The 27,681-nt window shown below is 33.4% G+C and overlaps 1 protein-coding gene across 5 annotated transcripts in view; it reads right to left on the bottom strand.

The window, feature by feature from the left end:
* DIAPH2 (diaphanous related formin 2) overlaps positions 1–27,681 on the bottom strand; it is a 908,418-nt gene that overhangs the window by 632,176 nt on the left and 248,561 nt on the right. For all 5 annotated transcript variants that reach the window (XM_054470847.2, XM_054470849.2, XM_054470850.2 and 2 more), the window contains 6 exons: positions 20,689–20,799; positions 14,249–14,367; positions 12,215–12,331; positions 9,880–9,998; positions 6,382–6,446; positions 2,925–3,029 (listed from right to left, as the gene is read on the bottom strand). In XM_054470847.2, coding sequence (XP_054326822.1) covers positions 2,925–3,029; positions 6,382–6,446; positions 9,880–9,998; positions 12,215–12,331; positions 14,249–14,367; positions 20,689–20,799 — 636 coding nt within the window. The remainder of the gene's footprint in view (positions 1–2,924; positions 3,030–6,381; positions 6,447–9,879; positions 9,999–12,214; positions 12,332–14,248; positions 14,368–20,688; positions 20,800–27,681) is intronic.

Here is a 27,681-nt window from a genome sequence, read left to right as displayed (position 1 = left end):
ATGGACAACATAATTCAAAGTAATATACATTTGTAAACATCAGTCAATTTTTCACCTCTATTAGATCACATTTATTTTGGGAATTTTATACAACCACAAAATGCTATTATTTAAATAAAATTTTACTCAAGTTAAATATATATTTTACAAATTTAATAAGGAATCTCAAATATTTATATTAAATGCTACCAGCCTTTAAAAATCAAATCATATCAGCCTTTCCTTTCACTCCCATGAACAATTAGGAATTGAATAATTAAATTAGGCTACCACATCGTATTGCAAATTGAATACGGTAAATGAATAATTTAGTATTTGACATTATTTTGGGCACACTAGAAAGTATACAGCCCTGTGCCTGCACCTGTAATCCCAGCTACTCCTCGGGAGGCTAAGGTAGGAGGAATGCTTGAGGCCAGGAGTTGAGAGTGCTTCGTGATTCTGCACTTTTTACAGTTAATTTAACCGTAAGTAAGCAACTACTCACTGTGTGATAAAGGCCTATGCTAGGTACAGTGGAGCCTTTAATAAGAAATACACTGTCCTCAAGGTGTCTATGCTCTAGCAGAAGAAATACAGCAGGCACACAAATATCCCATGAGTGGTCTAGAAAAGTGATATGAAAGTTCAGAGAAATTCGCTAATGGAGTTTTTGGTGAAGCTTTCCAAAGGATGTCTTAATGAGTTTCTCCTTAAAGGATATGTTTCACACACACAGATGAGCAAAGGAGGAAATTTCTTACAGAGAATAATACCTGCCAACATTTCTCAACTAAGCTCTATGAAAACACTATTTCCAGGAGATGTTGAAGGGTGCTCTGAGATAAAGGGTGCCGTGGTCAAATGAGTATGGGAAATCTATATGAAAAAGAGGTAGGCAGGTTTCTTCAATGTAAAATATCTGGGACCTTTAATATGCTAATGAGTTTTATGAATCTCTAAGATGAGAATTTCATGTGTACTCAATTTATTGGACTATGGAATGCTTTCATCATGAACAATCTATTGGCATTTCTGTAACTAATCTCTGGGAAATGCTGGCAGAAGGGTTAAGTATGGAGACAGTAATTTCCAAATGTGAAGGGAGGAAAGGTGACTTAGCTGCAACAGAGGCTGTAGTTAGGGGAGCAGTCAGAGCCTAGGCTGCAAAGGGGAGATAAAGGAGGAAAAACTCATGCCAGAGGGTCTTAACATTACTGGTAAGGAGATTTTATTTAATCCTGACTGCAACAGGCAACGAGTGAACATATTAAAGCCTGGAGTAACAATAATCAGGGAATTGTTTCAGGAAGATTAATTTGCCACTGACATAAAGGATGAATTCGAGGGGGGAGAAAAGTTAGGCAACAATTGTAATAGTCCAGGTAAGACATCATAAGAGAGGGAACCTGGAGGTTTCTGGGGTTTGATGCAAAGAGGTGTAGTATGAGTGGAGTTGAAGAAAGAACAGACATAAAACTGACTAGCTTAATTTGTCAGTGCGTGGGGCAGGGAAAAGGGAAAGAAAACTCCAGCTTCACCATCTTTAAAATTGGTAGTAAAATTTAAACAGGAAATGGACAACAAACTGGTTTGAGGAAAGAGAGAAAACCACAAAACTGGGTTTGATTTCAACATGCAACAGGACCGTCCTATGGGGGTAGCTAATCACGAGCTGGAACTAGAAGACAAACTCAAGAGACTTGACCCCTACTAAAAGGGGATATGTGAATGTATGATACTGAATGGAATAGTACAGCAAAAATATACACAAAAAAGAAAAGAGCAGAGGACAGAATATTGTGGAAGGTCACCATTTGAGGATGAAAAAATAAGGAGAAACTAAGTTCTCAAACATGTAGAAAACGAAGTCCAAGAAAAAGAGAGGGAGGGAAACAGAGAAAGAGATTAATTTATTGAAAAGAAATGATCAAATATTAGAGATAAGTAATACAGGCTAAGGGTAGGAAAAGGCCCCCGGATTGGGTATTTTGGAGTTTGTTGGTGACTTTTGAAGCAATCTTTCACTAGACTGGTGGAAACAGACCTAGTCAATCAACAAATATCTACTGAGCACCCACTATGTTAAGACATCATCTTCAACTTCTTTTTTTTTTTTCTTTTTTTGAGACGGAGTCTCGCTCTGTCACCCAGGCTGGAGTGCAGTGGCGTGATCTCGGCTCACTGCAAGCTCCGCCTCCTGGGTTCACACCATTCTCCTGCCTCAGCCCCCCGAGTAGCTGGGACTACAGGAGCCCACCACCACTCCCGGCTAATTTTTTTTTTTTTTTTTTTTTGTATTTTTAGTAGAGGCGGGGTTTCACACTGTTAGTCAGGATGGTCTTGATCTCCTGACCTCGTGATCTGCCCGTTTCAGCCTCCCAAAGTGCTGGGATTACAGGCGTGAGCCACCATGCCTGGCCCATCTTCAATTTCTTAATATTAGTTTACGACATAAAGTATATTGAGGAGAATACACAATCAGTTTGAAAGTTTAGACACCCTAATTGAAATTTTCAGTATATATGGGAGCTTTTCACCATAGGAAATGTAGGTGGAAATTTACTTGAGATTCAAAGAGACCTCAAGAAGCTTTTGGGATAATTACAATTAATGACTATTTCTACATTCTTTTTGAAAGAAAATAGCATGTACCCAATTTTTCAAATCATCATGAAAATTTCATCTCAAAAACACTTTTGCTTGTGTAATATGTTCTATTAAAAATATTCAGGGCCATTTGAGCAACTAATGCTTTATTTTTTTTCCAAGCACTAAAATAATTTATTGTCCTGGAATATAAAATCTGTATAGTTATTTCAACGAAAATGTAAAACTGCCAAAAAGTCTGCTTCTGGTCACATTTTTCCTTCTATATAACAAGATAATTTTCTACCATCAAACTCATTGTGACATGACACAAACTCTATGTCTTCTTTCATTACCTGGGTTCGAAGTTGCTGGATTTCTGCTTCGAGTTCTTTGATTTTCTCATCTCTTTTTTGAAGTTCTGCTTGAGCTTCCTGTCGAGCTGTGAATTCTTCATCGAACTGCAATGATCACCATCAATGTACATTAATAATATAGTTTTGAGAACGCTTTAAAGAACATTATGTATTAAATAAGTGGAGTGGTTTTTACTTAGTTGAATTCCCAGATCACTCAGAAAATCACAGCTTGTAATTATTTTCATAACAATTAAGTATCCAAGTGGAGGTGGGGTATTGCTTGTGGTGGTAGTAAAGAATAAATATGCCCCCTACCCAAGGTAAGAAAACACATTTTCACTTCTGAAAAAAATACAAAGACAAAAAGGTAGACTGAAAAGTCTCTCTTCACACATAATGGACATTTTTATTGTTTTGTTAATGAAAATTCAATTTTAGAATTAATAATTTTAAAAATATTTCATCCCATACCGTTTGAGACAGAGTTTCACTCTTGTCGCCCAGGCTGGAGTGCAGTGGCATGATCTCAGCTCACTGCAACCTCCACCTCCTAGGTTCAAGCAATTCTCCTGCCTCAGCCTCTCAAGTAGCTAGGATTACAGGTGCGCACCACCACACCTGGCTAATTTTTGTATTTTTAGTAGAGATGGGTTTTACCATGTTGGCCAGGCTGATCTTGAACTCCTGACCTCTGGAGATCCACCTGCCTCGGCCTCCCAAAGTGCTGGGATTACAGGCGTGAGCCACCACGCGCAGCCTCATACCATACTTTTAAGTTTAATGAATTAGAAAATGAAATCTAAAAATAAACCATCAAGCAGTTTCAACTCCTTAACTACATTTAATCTTGAAAAGAAATTGCACTTTTAGAATGCTCAGATGTATGTATATTAATACAAATTGGAATTGTTTCTATTACAATCTTAGTTGTCTAGAATCCATAAAGCAGTACTTCACAAACTCTGACAGTAGAATGCCCTAATAGCAGTCTCATTCAGATGGTTAACCAAAACATTTGTATAGCATGTTATGAGAGGAAAAACTAGAGGTTAAAATATGGGGTGCTAAGCCAAAAAGACTCTAAATGGTTAATATTTATTCACTGTATCCTGCCTTAGCCCTTACCTCAGACAGGACTCTAAGCAGGCACAAACCTGCCTGCATATTTCCAGTGAATACTGCCTGGGTCTGGCTACAGAACATTTTATTTGCCCTTTATTGTCAATGTTGTTTCAAGTCAATTTAGAAGTCTATACATTATTCTAACAATGTTATTTCTGTTTCTAAAAGTGATACATCTACTGCCCAAAACCATCTTAAGAGTTTGTGGAACAATACAAAAGTATTCACTGTTAACAAATATTCATCCTCATAGTAGCTTTGACCTTTGGAAATTATAAAATGCCATTCTGATCTAAGTCTGAAGAGTGGGTGAGCAAACTGGATAATAATACTGTTTGGGTCGAACCTGAAATGCTTTTATTCATCTCTCCTTGAATCCCCGGAAAATGTCCCACAGATCCTGGCCCAAATATTCTCTAATTTCTTTAAATTTCAAACCTACCCCAGATCCTTGGAGTGAAGGATCCATATATCCTTCAGTCAATGACCTTGTTTTCCTACTTCATTAAGGAGATGGATGTCCTCCAATGTGAGCTTGTTTGCCTTTACTACTATCCGTGTTAAGATTTATCTCAATCTGTACTCCCATCCCCACTCCTAAAGTTAGCTTCTCCTATGTGCTTCTAAATCATGGCACCTACACAAGCACACTATACACATTTTTTCCTCTAAAAATGGTTTATTAGTATGTTGGAGGAGAGGCACACAATGTTTCTGCTTTTAATTTAAAATTACCTGCAAACACAGCAAACGGGGATCACAGAAGCCTGAAATATGTGAGCTGGAAGAGGTCTTCTTACACGTCCACTAATTTTATTCTTTCCTTTTAATGATGAAGAAACTAAGATCTAAAGAGAGTAAGTGGCTTACCCAAAGTCACAGCTAATTAGTGGAAAAGCTGAGATCAGATCTCACAACTACTGCCTCTCATTCTAGTACTTGTTAAAAAATGACTTTATACTGCCTCTTAAAATGACTCAGAACAAGGGGATGCATGTAGCTAACCACTGGGAGACCATACATGTTTTCATTCTAAATGTTGGTGATGACACTAAAGCATCAAGCACTGAAATTTCTTTTCTATTACTTTAGGACTCCTTTTTCCATAATATATATGCTCACAAAAAAACTTTACCAGACAGATAATCACAATTTGCTCCAGTCTTGCAGTGTCTAATCACAGTGCCAGCCAAACCTTAAGGAGATTCTAAGGTTTCTCAAAGAGAATTTTAAATGTGCTACTTAAAACAAGAACATTAGAAATATGAAGGTCTATTAATCAAAAAGCATGCATTTTCTTTCACCAATAAAAATGACAGCTCCACACAAACATTTTATGCTCCAGCTCTTAAAATCTATTCTAGTAACTAAAAGAGCAAAGACATTTCTTCAGATGCCCTGAAGTAACTTCTTCAGTAATACTCTATAATTTCTAGAGTGATAGCAAAAGTGATTATCTAATCTCCAAGGTAAGTCATAACTTTGAAGAGACAGCAATATGTAAGCACATTATCTTGCTGTCAGAAGGCTGAAAACTGGAGAGCTTTTAGACGTGTGCTTCAATCCTTCTGCCTGCACACAAAAGAACAGAAATACTATACTAATGCTTAATAGGCTCTAGAACAAAAAAAGAGAAACTTGTGGTAGAAGCTAATAAAATTATAGCTATGCTTCCATGAAACAAGGAAAAGACAAGCTTAGATCTGAATACAATTCGGATATTCACAAAGCTGGCATTTACTCCAAGGCATTTAAGACATTAACACAGAAAGAAAAGGGATCCTCAAATTCTACCAGGCCTACATGAAGTAGCAGGATCACTTACAAAATGATAATTATAAAATTCAAAGAAGCTAAGTCTAAACAGAGAGAGAAAGAGAGTGAGAAAGAGAGAAAACACTGCAACATGTTGGTGCTATCAATAGCACTGACATAAAAGACCACAACAGAAAAGACTAGCTAAACATCTCACAGTTCTCCAAAGAGCTACCTATTGCAAGTGACAGCTGCAGGAAAGCAAAGGGAGAATTTATTTTGGTTGATTGCTTCCAACTATACCCTTTCAGCAATCTAATTTTATTTCATGTATCACTTTAGTATAATGTGGCTAGTGTTTTTCTTCCATAATGGATTAAACATGATGATGAGGGAACAATAGCAACCTTACCTTATAAGGAAATAAATCAATATTCCATGGCTATGTTTGAATCCAAAAATATAAAGTGCTACATAAATGAAACATTTAGAAGCCCTCACATTAATAAAGAAGGTAGAATATTACTGTGATTAAATTATTAACCTAACGATTATGGCTAATATTTTATAAGCTTACCTTCTTTGAAAACTCTGCGGCTTTTTGTTCACTTTCTTCAACTTTCGCCTTGTTCACACAAGCATCTATTAAGATCAAACAAAAGTGATTCGAAATTATGGCATGAGATCACTACACAAAAGATGTCTTCTAGCCTATAACTCTGCAATGCAGACTATCATTTTTATGTCAATTGTTATTAAATGGAAATTGACCTATACTATACATAAAACATAAAAATCATATATTCTTTCTTTAGCATACAAACTGAATTCAATGATAGTATTGTGGAGGCACAAAACCAAGCATCCAAAAATATATTTCATTAAATTATTTTTATGGGTATTCAATTATTTTTCAACTACAAAACACTTCAGAATCCTATAGTTTATTATGGGTGGAGAGGTGGCAAAGACTCCATGTGTAACCTTAATAATATTAATAAGATATGAATAGTCTTAGCAAGATTCAAAATTGTCCTACAAAAAAGCTAGAGAGAGACAGAATAACATTCGATAATTCAGGCTTCTTCATGAAAAGATTTTTACTTAGCTTCTGATCTGGGGCAAAATGTATCATGTACATAAGGAAACAAACTTCAAACTTCTCAGGTCAAATCAAACACTTCAGAATATAAATAACTGAAGAACAACTTTTGGGCAATATTGTATCTCTCATTATTTTATGTATATATAAACTCTATTCTGTATCTAGCCATTCCACACTTATTTATCAAAAAGAAATAAAAACATATACCAGTACTCAGAATTTATGTGAATATTCGCAGCAGTTTTATTTATAGTAATCCCAAACTCGAAAGAACCTAAATGGCCATCAACAAGTGTATACATAAACAAACTGTGGTATATCCATATGCTGGCATACTACTCAGCAATATAAAGGAATGAACTATTGATACATGCAATACAACAACATCAATGAATCTCAAAATAATTATGCTGAAGGCAAGAAGACAGGCAAAAAGTATATATGCTGTATGTTTCTATTTTTATAAAATTTTTAAAAATGCAACTAATGAGAGAGACTATAAAATGTAACTAGTAAGAGAGAGATCAGTAATATCCCAGGATGGGAAGATGTGGTAGACATGGAAAGAAAGAACTAAAAGGACAATGCAGAAACTTTAGGGGGTAATAGGATTGTTATCTTGATTTTGATGATGGTTTTAAGTGTCTATATTAATAGCAAAATTTATCAAATTGTATACCTTAAATATGGGTAGTTTTTCTTACATCAAATGTACCTCAATAAAGCTGGTTTGTTTGTTTGTTTAAAGCAACTGAGGAGGAAAGTAGGAAATGATGAAGTCAAAGAACAGCCGTATCTAAGCTGTCCTAGCCATGGTTGGTAATGATTTAGAATTTAAATTTCAATGGAAAGGCATCAGAGAGTTTCAGGCAGAGATCTGATAGATCTGATTTATGAAATATATCAGACTTAAAGAATTGTTAAATTACAGCAGACTAATCTCTTCAGGTCCAAGTCGTCTTGAAATACAGATCCATGGGTTTCCTAGAAGTTCTTGAAGCACCTGATAATTTTTTGTGTACATGAACATGTGTGTGTTCTAATCAAAGTTCCAAGTATTTGTCAACTTCTCACAAAGGATTTTGACCATAAAATATTAAGAGCCACTCATATATGTGACTTACTCAATTTTAAAGTTGAGGAAACTAAAACCTAGAGAGGTTAAATGATTTGTTCACAGTCGCAGAGATGACATGTGGATAACATCACAATGGGTTTATGACGCTGACTATTCTCTCTCACCTGATCCCTTGTCTCTCCTCACCCAACACTTTTGATTAATGGTAAAGAATCATAAGTACCTGGTACACAGTACACAAAACAAACGTCTGTTGAATACTGAATACTACTTGACTAAATTATTATTTTTTATAGGTAATCAATTATTTTTCAACTATAAAATACTTCAAAAAACTATAGTTTATTATGTGAGAGGTGACAATGACTCCATGTTTAAGATTAATAAGATCAAAATCAACAGTAGTGTATGTGTCCTAACTATGGTCTATAATGGATTATAAGCTAATACACATATCTGAATATAGTCCCTTATGACTCCCTCAACAAAATGCAAAATAAACTTGTTTTTCAAACTCATTGAAAAATACGAAATGAGGCTAGAATTCACAATCACTGCTGGGTAAATTGGCACAAGCTTTCTGAAAAGCATTTGGCTTTTTGAAAGTTCATACCCTCACTTACAGAAATCAATCCTAAGGAAATAATGAGAAAAAGCCAAACATTTATATACAAGAATGTTGACAGTACATTCATTTATAACTGTGAAAATCTAAAAACAATTGTGAATGCACAAAAAGAAAGGACTGGTTACAATGATTATGGTATTTCACAAAATGGAATATTATACAGACATTAAAAGTCACATTTTGAAGGTTAATGTGGAAAAACTCTCATAATATAAAGCTCCAAGAAAAATCAGCATACAGAGAGATAGATAGGTCATAGAGAAAGACATATAAGGAAATGTACCAAGCTGAAAAGGGAGCGATCACTAATGTGATTGGTGGTTTGTCACTTACGTAAGTCTCTAGATTGCCTGAAATAAGTATGCAATACATTTAAAACAGAAATAATACATAAATAATAAGTTATCCATCTTTGAATGTTACTGTGTATCTGCCTTGTGCTGTGGAGTCAAAAATAATATGTAATTGGCATATAATAGTTGTTTTCTTTCTTTAAATATAAGACAAATGAGCTCATGCTTGAACCTTAACAATAGTGATTCCAATTAAGTATAAATAAGACTGCTTAGCCATAAGGCAAAATAGCATAGCACATTTCCCAAGGGAAGGTTCAGATCATCCTTCAGAGGTTGTTCTGAAAAGTACTGCTAACTACCAGTCTAGGATGATATAAAGTCATTTCCTCAGCAATCTAAGGAGATGAATATGATCACCTCAAATTCTTTCTAACTCTAAGGTCTATGAAAATATAAATTGATCCATCTGATACCCTTAGAAGGTCTCAAGTTATTGAAATGAGCCTGTATTTCTTTTCTAAAACTTGGGCATTAATAACATAACTATAATGAGACCCCATTGTATACATGATTTCTACAAGACCACTAAGGTACCAGTATAAAATGAAAAGATTTCAGAGTCATATTTCTAAACAGTAATGCATTAATCTAAACAGATGTCATGTTTCTAAACAGTAATGCATTATAATAATATAATGAGTTTTTGTGGGACACTAAGCTTAAACTACCTCCAGGAGTGTTGGAACTTATTAAATAGGTTAATATTTCTAATCACACAGGCAGAACTCTCATGATCATTATAATTAACAATTATAGCAATTGAGTGCCCAGAGACACAATGATTTACCAGATACGAATAGAAGTTCAGTAAGAACTGAAGCTTTAAGTGAACTTCTTCACTTAAAAAGTGCTTATAATATAGAAGGCATAAAACACAATCAGAGGACAATGAGGATTATGATACATACCTATCAGATGAGTGAAATCAATGTCTAATCTTTGCCTGTATTTGAAGTCTGGATCCATACCACTGCAGTGTAGCACTATCTGTGAAACACATTCCTCAATTATTTTATAATATTGTGGCCTGAAAAGGAGAGAAAGTACTCATGAATGCCTTTCTAACCATGCAAATCAATTTTCTTTAGAAAACATTCAACATATTAGAAGAACTAGGTCTTTTTTCTGGAGTTGTTTTAAAAAATCCTGCAGCCACTACACCTCCTTAGGACAAGTATGCCTAAGCTTAAGGATGGTCTGGGTGTTACAGTACCAAACCCATTGTGATGTAATCAACTACATCTAGTGACTTCATAATCTAGTTTGCAGGGATTCATGCTGGTGTTCAAAGATACTTATCAACCTTTTCTATTTACTTATGCTATTGTTTCTAAAGTTAATAAAAACAAATGAGCCATTAGTCCTACATTCATGGATACAGAAATGGTTCTACGCATCCACAGGTTCTCAATTTCAATAAGGGATGAGTTTCTTCACATTACGTGGCAAGCAATGTCTTGAATTTACTACAGCACTTTTAGTCAAGATAGCTGTAACAGCTTACAAAACTGGACAAACCCACTTATATTACAAGACTATCCAAGGATCTATTTATGCAACACATTTTAAAAGACCCATTTTATAAAAGCATACACATTTCATATGCATGGCTATTGCTTCAATTTGTTTAAAGTGTCAGAGGTTTTAAAACATATCCTAATTCTGTAATCTATCAAGGTAATTCTGGCCTTAAAAATGACCACTCACACACTGCAAAATTTTTTAAAAGGCACTTTTGCATTAAAATTTGGGTAAGATTTAGTATTTGTCAAAGGATAATAAATTCAACGGAGAAAAATCAGTAGTAAGAAGTACGACTATAGACAAATTATGATATAAACTTCCCTAAATATAGTGTGCTGATAACTAGCCAACCTACTAAAAGTTTGTAAATGAAGCCAAATAGACTCTAATTGCTCTTCTATGTCTTTGGCAATGGGTCTGGTCCCAAGAATAAGAATAAATAGTAATACATATTACAAATCTGGTTTTTTCAAGTCATCTTCGGGTCTAGAGTAAATAATACTGGATTAGAACCTCAGTCTAGTCAACGGTTAAATAAGGAAAACACAGCTGGGGCCAGGTTAATCATCCCTAAGTGGAATAACATGCTTGTCACACTTCTGCCTCACGTGGATGTTCTTAGGATGAAAAACATGCCATATGAGGATAACTTCTTATTTATTCGTAGTTGCTGAGAAATGGATACTTTCACATAAATTATGTTCCCCAGGTAACTGAGTACCTTTGGGCACAGTACCCCTTTTAAATTTGTTAGAACTTAATTAAAAATACAACAATAATTTTTAACGTATTACCAGCCTTGCTGCTTAAAAAACAGCACAAAATTTAATATTTTAAACATTTTTTATCTCTCTGTAATGTCACGATGCCCATCAAATTACTGTACTGGTCTGAACTATAATAGTTCTCTATGCTGCTTTACAGTTGTAATTTTTGTTGAGACTGTGCTGACCTCATGGTAGCTTTCCTTTTCCATTTAATCAAGCAGGTTTTGAGAAATCAAAGAACCTAGGTTGTCAGAATTTCACGCAAATTAGAGTATGAAGAACAACTAAGAGTCCCTTGAACAGTTAAATATAATATCATGGTCACCAGCCTGTGGATAATTTCAGTCACTCAGAAGCCTTTTCATAACTTTGTGGTTTTCCGATATATTCCCAGTTAACTAGATTCTAAAACTTTTAACTTTAATGGTTATTTTCATACTCATTTATTTTGAAGGATGACACTACTAGACATAAAATTGAAATATTAGCACTATTATTTTCTTAGATGTTAAGATCACATTTATTAGTAGATAAATACTGTAAAAAGAGAAATAACAGTAAAACCTTACTTAATATGCACAAGATAAAACCTTTAAAGTTCTATCCCAGAATCTTCAGTGCTTTTTCTGTGATATCACTATCTAGCAAAGAAAATTCATTGCAGGGCCAGTGCAATCTGTTGGGTTCATTGCTACCAAAGTCCTATCACTGGAGTACCCCATTTTTTAAAAGTGTATCTCTCTCTTCTGGCCAAATTTAAAAAATGAACACCTTTTAAAAAATGTTACCTAAAGAGTCAAACTCTTATACCCTCTGTGTGTGTGTGTGTGTGTGTGTGTGTGTGTGTGTGTATATATATATGCATATATTGCTTAGGCCCCACTACATTGTTCATTTTCCTTTAATATCCAATACAAATTATAAATATAGTACTCTCAGAACTGCCTCTTACCTGATATAATAATCATTTCTGATGAGCAAAAAATGTTGTAGAATAGATAAGAAGTAATTTTCAGCAGCAGTGTCCTTCAGCATATTATATAGAAGATGGTAGACTTCATTCATATCAGTAGAAAGTAAAGGAAAAATATTAAAGATCCTTGATGGAAGTCTCATTCATAACAAAGGAGTTTAACTTTGTAAAACATCGACTTACAATCTTGCTTCCATTACTGCTTTTAAACCTTCAACTCCATGATCCAGTATTTAAACATCTGCATAAAGTAATGATTCTATGGAATCATTTTGATCTTTTAACTAGAGAGACAGACCTCAAGAGCATGTCCAAGACCATTTGACTGTCAAAATCTTAAATGATCCATTATACATATTTTAAAGTCCAGATTATAGCTGGTACCATTGGAACAGCAATGCCATCAGTGAAAACGGTTTCCTTTTGATCTCCCTGTAGTTGTGATAGAGGACCTATATTATTCATGCAAATCACTACTACTCTATTTTCACTGCCACATAAGATAGAAGGCAAATGAGCATGCTGTAAACTGCTAAGAGGTCACAAAATCAGTTTTATTTTATCCAGATGAAATACTTACTAAATCTGAAATTATTATTGTTTGCATTCATTTGTATTTCATTATTTGATAAAAAATGGAAAGTAGAGACAAGATACAGAGTTGCAGAAATTTAGATGCTTTTAGTAAATTAGAAATCAGATTTCACAAATGGATCCATTTTTGTAATAAAAGCGAGGACCTGGAAAACCAAGGTAAAATAAAGATAAAAGACAAGATGTAATTCAATATCCTAAAATAACCTGAAATGTCAACATTTTCTTCAAAGTAGAATTAAGCATACGATGGCTTACTTCTTAGACCCCACATAAGAGTGTTGTGCTAAAGTCTCATGAGGTCCTTAAATGGCTGCACAATGGATCCACAAATAGTTTTATGGTGAAGTTTGATTATAAGAGAAATCTATGTAAAGCAAGATATTAATTGATATGAAAAACATTTGATATTACAGAAGCCACAGTAGACTGGCACCACTAACGATGAATAAAAATTACTAGAAATTATTCCTTATAATAGTAACATTGTTATTCATTGCACACACATTTATCCAATACCTATGTGTAAGACTTTCATAGATGCATTGAAGGAAAAAAGATTAAACATAACATTTCTGCCCTCAATCTCACAGGGGCACAGAAGTGTACATAAATAAAATAGAACAAACAAGGTACTTTGGATATTTCAAGGAGGGGAATATTACTTCCAGCTTTGGGGAGTGGGGGCAAGGAGTAGGAAAGGGAAGAAAACATCATTGAGAAAAAATCCAACTCAAAGGTCACTTTGGTTTTGACATGTTTCCCAGCTTCACCAGAATCCATTAAGTAAGAAACATAACAGGTGTGAAACAAATGGCCAGCAATGCTATGACAACCATCTCTTAGATCTAAAATCATTTTATATAAAATTGTTGCCGTCGGAAGGTTATATGCTAGCTGTATTTGACTCAGATGCTTCTACCACATAGCTTTGCTATATTCAGATTCTATTGCATCTAAACATTTTTGTTATTGTTAAGAAACACAAATATTTGAATACAGAATAAGACATTTATTTGAATTGCTTTATATCTCTAAGTCACTGAAGCTTGATTTAATAAACTGAATGAGTATTTCACCTATAGTCACATATGAATGCAGTGAAATTTTCCCCAAAAAATCCTTACATGTAAGATATATTGCCTTATGCTATTCTTTATTCAAGACCACTGAGCAGAGTATACCTATAATACTGTGAGCCATTGTGCAGATTTCAATACACTCTGTGTAAATCATCAAGACAGCCTGACAATTCCTCAACACGAATCTCAAGGACAGCATCATAGTAAGGTTCTAATATAAATAAATGGATATAAATTGGGCTGGCAGACAAGAACTCTAATAATGGTCCACAAAATCACCCACAAATCCCTTTCTCACAATGCACACAAAATTGTTTTGTGGTTTGTCAAAGGATATTCCATTTCTGCTCGAATGTCATTGAGACGGTGTGATAATTCAGTTAGGTCGTCTTCTTTGTTTTCATCAAATACTTTCAACTGAATATCAAGCTCATCATTCTCTTTTTCTTTTAGATCCTAATATATAAACATAAAATTTAACACATGAATAACAGTTTGACAACAGCATATTTAGGTAATAAAGGGCAGAACACAATTATTCATTTATAAACAGAAGCAATTTCAAATATTTACGCGGGCACTTGGTTTTCTGAAAGTAATTGTAGCTAAATTTTTCTGTTTCAAAATAAAAGGACCTCATTGCACTCACTTCATTTTTTCCATGCCCTACATTTTGATTATTCACATTAAAAAATTAACGATCAGTTCTACAACAGAAAAAAACTAATTGCTAACAACCCAAATTAAATGCTGTCGTTTTGACTAAACATACTAATCAAAGATTGCAAAAGAACTCATGCAGTCAGAACATTCACATATGCCTCTGGCAAAAAATGCAAATACAGATCAATTGTATTAATGAAGAACAAATGCAAGGATATATTCAAGCACAACAGTCCCAAGTATGGCTTGAAAAGATGTATAAACACATTTATTTTAAAAGATATTTTGTGATTTTAAAGCAAAAAGGCATTTGGACTTTTTATTAAGCTGTACATCTAACCTCCTCCCCCACCTTATATTTTTGCTTAGCCAAATCACAAAATACCAACTTGGGCATAAAAGTTGTTTTTGTAATACATTATAAGCACATGCATTACAAACCTCTGATAATTTTCATAATAATAGTATAAAAAATTTAGAAGCATGCCACACTAGAGATTGTTGGGCTCAATATATATCACCTGGAATATCTTTTAATATGTGTCCATTAAGTTGCAGCTTTCAAAACTCAAATCGATAATCACAACTGTGGATGCTCAAGGGTGATACCGAAAGTGGGACTAGGATTTTCAGAGCTGAGCTTGAACTCTAAAAGGAAATGCAAGCATGGTGTACTTCAAATTAGGTCGATAAAACAAAATGGGATACATTTCTTGTTTCTATCTTTATTCAATAGAACTATTATAGAGATGTAATGGCTATTACTGAAGCCAAACAAATTTCAGCAATTTCTAGATGCTTTTTTTTCTAACACTCACATACATAATAACTTATGGAAAATTTACCTGCAGAGCATATGAAAATAATTATTGTTTCTACACAATTTCATATAAAACATAACAAGTAAATGTATTTATATTTGGTTTCATTTTTAGTAATAACTTGCTTTAGCTCTAGTTTTCCAGTTTGAAATGGAATGAAGAAATTTATTAGAATGCAAAATTATCTAACATTGCTGGGTCACATTATCAGGTGATTTCTGAACTCTATTTAGAAAATTACATAAGCCAGACAAACCTAATACACTGGTCACTGCAGAAACAACCTGTCACACATTTTACAGTATGTCTTATTCTTGTCACCATATATTCTCTCTCAGAAATTCATCATAAAACTTAAACACTTTCAAATATTTCAGAAAAACAGAAAAATTTAAGTACTGCCATTTAATTAGCATAGAACGTTACAAAACATGAAAATCAGTCAGCATAATTAAAATATTTTCATTGAAAATAACTGGTTAAATGTGCAATTTAGTTCTTAATTAGGTCCAGACATTATTTATACAATATACATAGTATATGAGCACATATAGCACAATAGAAAATTTAGACATGTGTAAATGCAGTATTTTATAAATATTCTTTATTAATAATGCTCCAGACCTATCAAAGTCAGTCCTCATTTAATGTCCTCAGTAGTTCTTGGAAACTGCAACTTGAAGCAAAATACGTATAGCAAAACCAATTTTCTTTTCTCATCAATGTTATAATGAAAGGACATTATTCAAGGACCTACTGTATATGGTTTTGCTTCAAGGTGCAATTCGCAAGATCCTATCAATGACATTAACTAAGAACTTACTGTAAATATATATTCATATATACATACACATATATATGTTTATATTTATGAAACTTCCTTTCAGCCAAATGTCAAACCTTGAAATATTCATAAATTCTTGATAAAATAATCATTTGCTGAATAAAAATTTTTACATAGTACAAATAATATGGGTATCCTATAAAAGTAAATGGAAATCTATCACTGAAGTTTTATATTTTAAAACGTGAACTATCACAAAGTTACTGAAATACATTGTTATTAATTATGTGAAACATTCTATGCTTGTTATTTTTTAAAAAGACATGCTGTATAGATCTAAAATTATTTTTTGCAGAATTCCTGAAATATGTAATTTTCTATAACATAGTGTACTTCAAAGGAAATCAAAGTCCATTGCCAGTACACTGCTGATTAACAGTCAAACAACCAAAATTGAGTCTTTAAAACAAGAAAGAGTTTCTCAGACTTTTAAAGATATAAAAGTATGCCTACTGCCTACCAACACCATTTCTTACTATGTTTTTCCTTCACTTATCTGATTTAACTAATATTTTCTTAATTTAATTAACTAAATAAAAGGCAAATGGGGAAAATTTCAGAAGAAATCAATGTAAATGAAGTACAGAAAAAATCCTATTTTAAAATTCACTGTAGAGTTTGTAACAACTCATTTATTCTAAATTACTAAAGCAAATTTATCAGATGTGAAATTTCCATATAAATGAAATACAAACTATTTTTCAACATCAAAATTTAACCATAGGGATGAGAGGAACCTTGAAAATAAATTTTTAAAGAATATAATTTAAAAATTCATTGTCTTGAAGATTCTGATAATTATTATGAAAAAAAGTTTCACTCTACTGCAATGTTGATCTCAAGGATTATTGAAATACTAAGAACTAGTTTTTCCCAACTCATACTGGTTCTAGATACATATAATTTTTCATACATGTACCAACAATTAATATTAGCCCTAGTCACACCTAATTTGCTGCTTTGAATATACTGTATTCTAGAATATTAGGGAATTCTTGTTAGAACTGGATATAAAAGAAAGAATAAATAGAAAAAACGTAAGGATTTTAAAGACAATCTATGACCATATTATTAAGCTTCACTGCATATGTAAAGGATATGTAATGTTACCATAAATTCCAGTGGTTTAAATTTAAATATTTAGTTCATTAGTAGGTTAATTAGATAGTAGTTGACATGTGAGGTATGTAGTATAGGTTAACCCATGACCATTCTGTCCTGCTCCCAAGTTGTGATGAACTAAAACAATAGTAGTGAAATCTACGGTTCTAAATATATGATCTCTAATCTTCTCAAGGTCTATCTGCCTGAATACTGATTCTACTCTTGTATATGCGATCCCAGCACTTTGGGAGGCTGGGGCGGATCATTTGAGGCCAGGAGTTCAAGACCAACCTGGCCAACATGGCAAAACCCTGTCTCTATAAAAGATGTAAAAATTAGGCCAGGCACAGTGGCTCACACCTGTAATTCCAGCAGTTTGGGAGGCTGAGGCGGGCAGATCACAAGATCAGGAGATGGAGACCATCCTGGCCAACATGGTGAAACCCCATCTCTACTAAACATGCAAAAAAAAAAAAAAATTAGCCGGGCATGATGGCACACACCTGTAGTCCCAGCTACTCAGGAGGTTGAGGCACAAGAATCGCTTGAACCCGGGAGGCGGAGGTTGCAGTGAGCCAAGATCGCACCACTGCACTCCAGCCTGGTGACAGAGCAAGACTCTGTCTCAAAAATAAATATAAAATAAAAAAATATATAAACATATAAAATATATAAATACATATATATACACACACACATATATATATACATATAGATACACACAAAAATTAGCTGGGTGTGGTGGCACACCTGTATTCCCAGCTACTTGAGAGGCTGCAGTGGAAGGATTGCTTGAGCACAGGAGATTGAGGCTGCAGCGAGCTGTGATTGTGCCACTGCACTCTAGCCTGAGTGACAGAGCAAGACCCTGTCTCAAAAAAGAAAGAAAAGAAAAGAAGAAAAAGGAAAAGGAAAAAGAAAAAGGGACACGGAAAGGAAAAGGAAAAGGAAAAGAAATACCTGGGGAGGATCTTTTTTTCCCCAACCAAATATCTCTGCCCTATCCTCAATACAGTAAGATTTTAGGGGGACACAACCAAACTCTTAGTTGAGAATCAGAGTCATATTTAATCATATTTAGCTCTACTGTCTTAGAGAGGAAAAAAAAATTCTGAGAATCCTTGTAGGTTCTATTCCAAAACTTTCTCTTCCCACTTTTATCTTGCTGAAGAATCACTGAGATCTGAGAAGCAGGGCATACTGAAGAGATGTGATAAAGAAAAGTCTAACTGGAAGTATATATTAGAATACCAGATGTTAGAAAGGGTAGTAGGGTGTGGGGGAAAATAGGGTATGGTTAATGGATACAAAAATACAGTTTGATAGAAGTAATAAGATCTAGTGTTCAGTAGCACAATAGAGTGACTATAGTTCATAATTATTTATATTTCAAAATAACTATATGGGTAGAATTAGAATATGCCCAACACAAAGAAATGATGAATGCTTGAAGTGATGGATATCCCAATTACCCTGATTTGATCATTACACACCATGTTCTTGTATCAAAATATAAATTTTACCACACAAATATGTACAACTATTTTGTATCCATAATTAAAAATTATTTTTAATTTAAAAAAAGAATATATAAATTAAGAAGCACACGGTACCACAAAAAGTTTTATATAGGGCTATATGGCCAATGGAAAAGTGTAGCTTAGAAACACGGACACACAATCTTAGCTGTCTGTGTAACCAAATGAATAACATGAAGCCACTGAGCCCAGCAGAGATTAATATACCCAGACAAAAGTGCAAAAAGTTAAGGACAAGAGCTACAATACCATACTTTTTCTGAAAAATAAGGACTAAAATAAATTAAAATGAGAGTCACAGTTCTCGACTAGCCATTCAGTAGTATAAAGCAGAAAGTGAATGTTCAATTATAAATAGAGGGGAATGAAAGAGAAAAGAGCAACAACTATGGCAGAAAACATGGCATATTAATAAACGAGTAGAGGATGCTACAGAGCCCTTGCAGCCAGCAAGTCTTCAAAGATGCTACTATAAACAGAGAATCAGCCCAGTAAAAACAAGCATGGAAGCCAACAAGAAGGAAATTCAAAAGCAAACTACAATCAAGACTATAAGATTATCTTTAGCTATCCAAGGCTACAGGCTTTGGATGAAAAGAAAATTAGTGAAAAAAAAGAATAATCATATGTCACACTAACTATAATTGGTGAATATGCCTAAGTTAACTGCACAGTGAATCTCTAGATGGGTCACTTAAAATGTTGCTTTGATTCTCTGCATCCAATGCCTTGGTTTTAAATGTCAAAAATGAAAGAACTGCTTCAGGTGGGATTGACATAGAAATTTCCAAAACCAGGTGGACCCAATCATACATCTTATTAAAATGGGTTTAACAGGTCCAATCACACAACTTATTATGATGGGTTTCAACTAGTTTCAGTTAAAAGTATCCCACCATATGTTACAGATTTATGCTACATATTGATTCCTCACCAGGAAATGTCCCCAATTTGGGTATTTCTGGTAGACTAGGTCATACACATGGGCACACACACACACGCACGCACATGCACATTCAATGACATTTGTTGTTGTTTTTTTCTCTCCTCAGTGCTTTTTTCTCACTTCCTTACTTTTAATTCTTGTCTCTCAGGTATATTCTGAGTAGCTTAAAGACACTAGCATAATTTTACTTGTCTTGAACAATGTCATAGTCTTCAATAGTCACTCTTCAGTTAATATACTTAATAAAATATGAAACCACAGTAGTTGTATTTGTATTTATAAAAATAAGTGTGCTCATTTATTTCAGATTCAGCATATAAAATCATTCCAAAAGTGTTTTTAACACTATCATAATTACAGCAAATATTCACATTCAATTTAAAACACAAATTGTTTTTGATTTAAAAGTTCCTATAGCCTTGTAACAAGAGTAACATTCTTAAGCAATGTGTCTAGCATATACTAATCAAAACTCTATGCATGCTTATCCTGAATACCAATGAAATTAATCTAAGTTATCAAAGAGGAAAGCAGAAAATTTTAAATGAAAATTGAAACTCCCAAAAAAAAGTCTCATGTTTTCAATATTCAAAATTCAAAGAAAAGAAGTTCCCTTTTGACTTGAGGGAAACAACAAAAAACAAAAACACATCTCTTCTGGGCACATTATTAGCCGAATTCTGAATCATCATTTGTATGTAGAGAATGCTATTACTGGAATACAAAAAAGCTTACAAAATGTCTAATGCTTTACAAAACAAAACAGCAAAGCACATTTATTTACTCTGCTTCAAGTACTTTTGTGGAAGTGAAAAAAATATTAAAATTCATCAGCATAATAAATGTATACATTCAACTTACTGGTAACATTGTTTTTAGTCCTGAACGGAGGAATTCATTCCTTAAATGTATTCGAAAATCAAGCTCATAAGGAGAAGTGACAAGGGCATTTATAAACTGCATGCAGGCCACCTGCAATTAGAAAGCAAATTTTGTCTTAAAAAAACACATTAAATTAATGAAATAATGCATTAAGACAATATATTCACTAAAGGCATATACACATAATGATAAAATAAGAAATGCAAATATTTCTAGAAGTAGAATGATTATGACTTTAATTATAAACAATAAAATTAACGACAAAGTGTATAATGTCCAAAATAATTCTAACAAAGATGTAATGACCAAGTATGTTATGCTTTTAAAAATAATATGAAGAAATATTAAACTCCCTCTGAAAAACCCAAATTGCAAAAGTGGGCAGATAGAGCCCTTTGAAAAGATCACAAAATGTATCTTTCATGTCTAGCAGTCCTCACAGTACACTTGGCCTCAATTCTACGGGGTTATATACACTTCTAAAATAAATCAAAGTTATAAAAGTACCCTAATATTAAACAGGGAACAGTGATAACTTAGATAAATTATTACATTGATTTAAACTCTCTCCATCCTCTTAATGGGATGATTTGTACAAAATATATAAAGTATTAAAATATATAATTAAGATGAATTAACTTACTAGGTATGAAAAAATAATGGAAGTGAATTAAGATCAATTAGAAGGCACTGGGAGACTAATACTAATGCACATTTCATAATAAAGCATATGTAAGAGCTTGTTTTCAAGTAAAGTATTTGATTAAATATATTGATACTGAAAAATAAGTTTTGCTTTTCTTACCTTCTGATTTTGAGATTCCCTATTATAAAAAGGAACTTATTTGCTGGTAATTTTAATCTAGAAGGGAATCAACAAAATGCTAAGTGCCAGGTATTCCATAAATTATTCCTAAGTAGCATTTTTGGAAAATGCTGCTCAAATCTAAGGTAACTGGCTAATTGTTTAACTGAAAAGATGCCATTTAAATTTATTATTTTTTTATTTTTAAAGAATGCAATGAGTAGAAGAGTGCTCAAAGGGCAAACTACAAGGGGAATCCTCGGAAAAAAAACATATAAAGATGCTAAGTATTTATAGAAGCAGACACAAATAAATTAATAGTTAGCATGGGAAAAATATATTACCAAAAGACAAATATTTCAAATGCATTTTGACTTGACATCTACAGATCTATTATGACAGAGTTATTTTTTCCAAAATAGGGAGAAGAGATTAAAAGGTATGCTTTACTTTTGAATCTGTATCTTATATATTTAAGTTGCTTTTTGGGAGATTAGCCTATCTCTGCCTCACATCTATGTTCAAAAATCAAAAGTTACATGCTTTAAAAGGGCTGATTAAGGTTGTTTCTAACATGACCAGATATCTGAATGATACAACAGTATAGTCTAATTTCTATGAACGTTCAAGTATCAAGATAAAACACTTAGACAACTGACTAAATATTTGCCATACATTTGGCATTACCTTTAAAGACATACCAGATAAGTTAGTATGAAGCTTATGCTTTAATGGATTACTTAACCTTCCTATTTACAATAGGAAATCATGTAAATCTTTATATAGTTTTGATAGGCTAGGCTATAAATCTGCATACTTTACATGTCCACAGCTATATTATCATTGTATTTGCTTGAATGACTCTTTGTTATGTTGCAACTGTGACATGACCAAACAAGCCAAAGTGCATGTCCAATCCAAAATTAATAGAGAGAAAAGTTGCCATCTGTTAGGATTGTTTTTGCCAGAAGAAATTCTAGCTTAATGGCTTGTATTAATACCCTACAAGTAAAGAGAACATTTCTGTAAGAAACAAGTTACTGAGTCCTGCAATTGTATCTTTATACAAATAAAAGTATTCAGATCAGGAGACAATAAAGATAATAAAAGTCAATAAAATTAATGAATGTATCAATATAACTTTAATAATGTTTCAATATATTAAATACTTTACATACAATGTACGAACATATAGTTTAATATGAAAACAAAGACGTTCCATCCATTGACTATAGTATATAATAATTAGGAGATAATGTGAAGTCAGTTTTAAAATGGTAAAGGTACTGGCTTAACAATGTACCATTTATTATATATCATATTCTAATAGATATTTAATTAATTACAAATAACAGATGAATAAACATGCTATCATGTCATTTTCCAACATAAGCTAATAAAATAATATTATTTTACAGAAATATGTATATTGTAATACGAATGTGGAAAACAAAAAGGTCATCTAAATTTTTGCTATTCCTTTATGCTGTTACACAGGTGCTGCCCTTTTCAGAGAATAGGAACGATATCTCAAATTCAAAACTGAAATAATTGTCACTATTTACAAATACAAAATTAAATTTAAATTAGCTTAAAGGGAAGAATATATTACTACTTAATTATAAACATGACAAACCCATTGTATGTATCCTGAATTCATAGCTAAATACAAAATCCCAAACTATTATCATCATCATTATTATTATTAGTTATTAGACAATGTACTAGGTCCTTTACATAATTCACCATCTAATCTCATCTTCATAAAAACCACACAAGGTTAGTATTACTGTTATCCTTATTTTACAGATGATGAAGCGGAGGCTCAAAGCAGATAGAATAACTTATATAAGGCCACACAGCAAGGAGGAAACTCATGATTATAAATGGTATCATTTTACTACAAATATAATTTCCAGCACATTCCAAAGGTCTCATAAACTCCATTTATAGATTCTCGCAACAAAAGATTTTAAGGATGGGTAAGATGATAAGATTTAACTGGTGCAACATGCTTAATATACTGGGGATATGTAGCTTTAAAACTATAGGTTAATTAGAAAAACATACAATAATACAAACAATATATTGTCTAGTATACATAGTGACTATCATAATATATAATGTAATGCAAAAAAAAAGCAAAAGTAGAAAATGGTTCTTGGAGTGGGTTAAATTCCACTTCATGTACATCCTGAGCAGTTAAGTATAAATGGCATCCCATCATCGAAAATAATGGTCTACCACTCCTCTCCTTTACTTCTGCCACCCCACTCCATACTCAGCATGTATATGCATGTGAACACTTGCATACACACACACACACACTCTACAGTACTGTGCTATTCAATATGGGAGCCACTTATTTAATTACAATTAAATAAAATTAAAAATTCAGTTGCTCAGTTTCACTAGCCATTGTTCCAGTGCTCAACAGCCACATGTGGCTAGTAGCTACCACATTGGATAGCAAGGACATAGAACATGTAAGAAAGTTTGATTGAATAGCACTACACTGGAGATTTTAAAGAAAAAAAGAGATCTGGCCTAATCTCTGAAACCTTAACTTCAAAGAACTATGAAACTCATTGCTGAATAATGAAAATTTCAAAATTCATATGCTCAACTTCCAAGTATATAAATCTTTAAGAGATGAGTGTACTCTAATGTCCTCTAACAATGCAAAATCAATCTGCTTTCCAAAAAAAAAAAAATTCAACTTCAGAGACAGAAAATAATCATGAGATTTTAAAGCTAGACAGAACATAAAATACTCTGGTCCAATATGCTATTTAAAAGCAAAGAAACTGAAAACCTAGAAACATTGGATGATTTGCCCAAGATCACATAACTAATAAGCCCCAATGATACAACTAGAACTCAGCTCTCTTGACCTTTAGCCTTGGATTTTTTCTACCACATTATATTGCACAAATCTTGCTTGATATCATTTCTCCTTATCTTAGAAAGAAAACAAATGCCCTTGAATTGAATATCACAAAGTCCATTATCCAGAGTTGCTCTGTTCCTTAGTGTCTTTATAATGGCTATGTTTCAAAATGGTCCGCCATATCTATTGTTACAAATACAGCTTCCATGAGAATCAAAATTTTAAAGTCATATATGTAACTTACCTGCACATTGTGCACATGTACCATAAAACCTAAAGTATAATAATAATAATAATAATAATAATAAAAGAAGTAAATTTAAACATGACAAAAAAAAAATTTTTTTTAAGTCACAAAAAATCAGTGAATTTCCTCCATTATTAATACACATGCTAGGGCCACAATTCTGATGTTTAATTAGTAAATACAATCAATTTCCATATTTGCATTTTCATTCAGTGATGTCATAAGATTTCAACATGAGATGCATATATATCCTATTAAATGAATACATAAGCATACATAGTTAAAAACTACCAGTTCTGTGCATGTGATAAAGTATCCAATCATTTATGTCATGTATAATTATATACTACACTGAATCATTATCAGTTTTCTACCACATTAAGATCCTTCCTTTACTATAACAGTTTATTTTATTTCTACAATAATCATCTACATTCTTTAGTCACCAGATGCTGTTGTCTTCATTCTGGGGTGGTATGGTATAAAGGGTGAAATATTACAAAACAGATGATAAATTTTCAAAAGGCAAAGCTCATCTGTATATGCCTAGGGTTTATTTGTAACACTTAACTGTCCCAAATAAAATAATTAAAATATAGTAAGTGAATGACATTTAAAAATTTCCAATTTTATTGGCATAAGACATAGCATTACAAAAAGAAATTTAAGTTTTTGTTGTTGTTGTTGTTGTTTACCTAAGTGACAGAGAAAGGGAAATATTTGAACACAAATATCTCCATAAAATTACTGGAAAAATGCTAGAACCTTTTACTGACTTTAACTTACAGGCTTGAAAACTATACAAACATCTATCTATTTAATCACAATTCATAGAGCTATGGGGTACAATAATTGACAACTCTAGGGCATTCTCAGACAGATTATCCATATTGCCATTATCTGTGACAAATTGTACTTTTAAAATTTTATTGACACTGTTCCACACTTGACCTTATTAAGTACTCTGTTGACATTAACAAGGTCTTACTTTATCCTAGCCCAGCAGGAGTTAGGAACAAAGATGATTTAAGTCAAAGTATGAGAAAAGAAAGATGTGAATGTACAGAGCAAGTTAATTGAGAAATGGAGTACTTTCCAAGCCAACGGAAGTCATGTACAAAGGTATGAAGGTAGAGGAATAAAACAGCATAAAATCTATAGGAAACAAAGCACAATATGACTAGACTAAAAACACATGTAGAAGGGTGGTGGAATATGAGGCGAAAGAGAAAGCAACAGCCAGATGAAGTATTTTGTTTGGGCTAGGACTAGACCGTAATTCTGGAGACTGTGGGAAGCCATTGTTGGACTTTAAGCAGTGAACTACGGCAAGCCAATGTTGGACTTTAAGGCATTCTGAAGTGCATTTCTGAGAAAACCATTTCAGAAAGACAACATTGGGGAAGATAATTTAAACGGGGCCATAATGAAGAATAGAACACAGGGAAAGGATAAAACAGTGAGATGTAACAATGCTCTGAAATTAAAAAATGGCAGTGAGGGTGGAGAGAGAAGGATACCATGTTGAGGAAGGGAAATATAACATTAAGGATATAGAATTGACAGGATCTGGTGACTAATGGAATGGAAGATGGAGTAAGGGTAGATTCTAAGATGACTAGTATGTTTCTGCTATATGCTAATTGGTGGGTAATACTAAGGTCAACCAGGATTGGGAATACAAGAGAAATGCAGGTCAAGGCTGGAGAGAGGATTAGAGTAGGGAGAAGGATTTTTTTAAAAAGGAAGATAAGTATATTTAAGGACAATATTGAATTTGAAATCTAGTCAGGAGGCAGCTGAACATATGGGGTCTGTGAGTTGGGAGGAAGAGAAGAGATCAGATAAAGATATCACATATGAGTGGTAGTTAATTGAAGCTGTGAGGATAGATGAGATTGCCCAAGGATCATCAATATGAGAAAAGCAAAGTACCAAAGGACTGAGGATCAAGCTCTAGGAATGTGCAAATTTAAGGGTCAAGCATAGAAATAAGAGAATTTAAATGAAACATAGGTAAAGGAAAAACAAGGAGAGCTTATATGGTTTGGATTTGTATCCCCACCCAAATCTCATGTCAAACTGTAATCCTCAGTGTTGGAGGAGGGGCTTGATGGGAGGTGACTGGATCATGGGGGCGGTCTTCCCCCTTGCTATTCTTGTGATACTCAGTGAGTTCTCATAAGATCTGGTTGTTTACAAGTGTGCAGCACCTTCCCCTTCTCTCTCTTCCTGCTGCTCCAGGAAGCAGGGTGTGCCTGCTTCCCCTTCGCCTCCCACCACAATTGTAAGTTTCCTGAGGCCTCCCCAGCCATGCTTCCTGTACAGCCTGTGGAACTGTGAGTCAATTAAACTCTTTTCTTTATAAATTACCCAGTCTTAGGTAGCACTTTATAGCAATGTGAGAATGGGCTAATACAGTTCAGTATCATGGAAGTCAAGGGAGGAGGGAGCTTTGATAAAGGAGTGATCAATAGGCCAAATAGTGCTGAGGAAGCTAATATAATGACTTCAAAAGCGGCCTGTTCCTTTTTATATCATGGAGGTCACTGGCAACCCTCTATTACTGAAAATGATAGGTTTGACAATTATTCAGTGTTGAAACAGATTTAAAATAAAGGCATCCTTCTTTAAGTCAGAAGTTAGTTTTGTGTCAATACCAAAAATGACTACATTGTACAAATATCTCTAAACAACCTCCCATTATAGTAATCTATTTTCTAAATGACAATAATATAAAACTGTCAATAAATAGAACAAGCTTCCTAAGTAATATCAAGCATTCATTCAACACTTTATAAATGCTAATTTCCACAAATTTTCTCCATATTCATAAGCCTTGATGCCTTGTTTTCTTATAAATGCACTTTCACTGACAAATGATTAATACTTTGTCCAAAGCTACTCCCTCATATGTGATGGTCTGAGTACACTAATGGCTAATTTACAAGTATGCTTGCAGTAAAATCTCAACACTCAAGAACCACTGTGGAAAGAATCAAGCCACATAGAATAGGTCCATATATCTGT

This window comes from Pongo pygmaeus, chromosome X (genome assembly GCF_028885625.2).
Source record: "Pongo pygmaeus isolate AG05252 chromosome X, NHGRI_mPonPyg2-v2.0_pri, whole genome shotgun sequence".
In the NCBI taxonomy this organism is placed as follows: Eukaryota; Metazoa; Chordata; class Mammalia; order Primates; family Hominidae; genus Pongo; species Pongo pygmaeus.
This window is presented reverse-complemented; position numbering and strand designations above follow the sequence as displayed.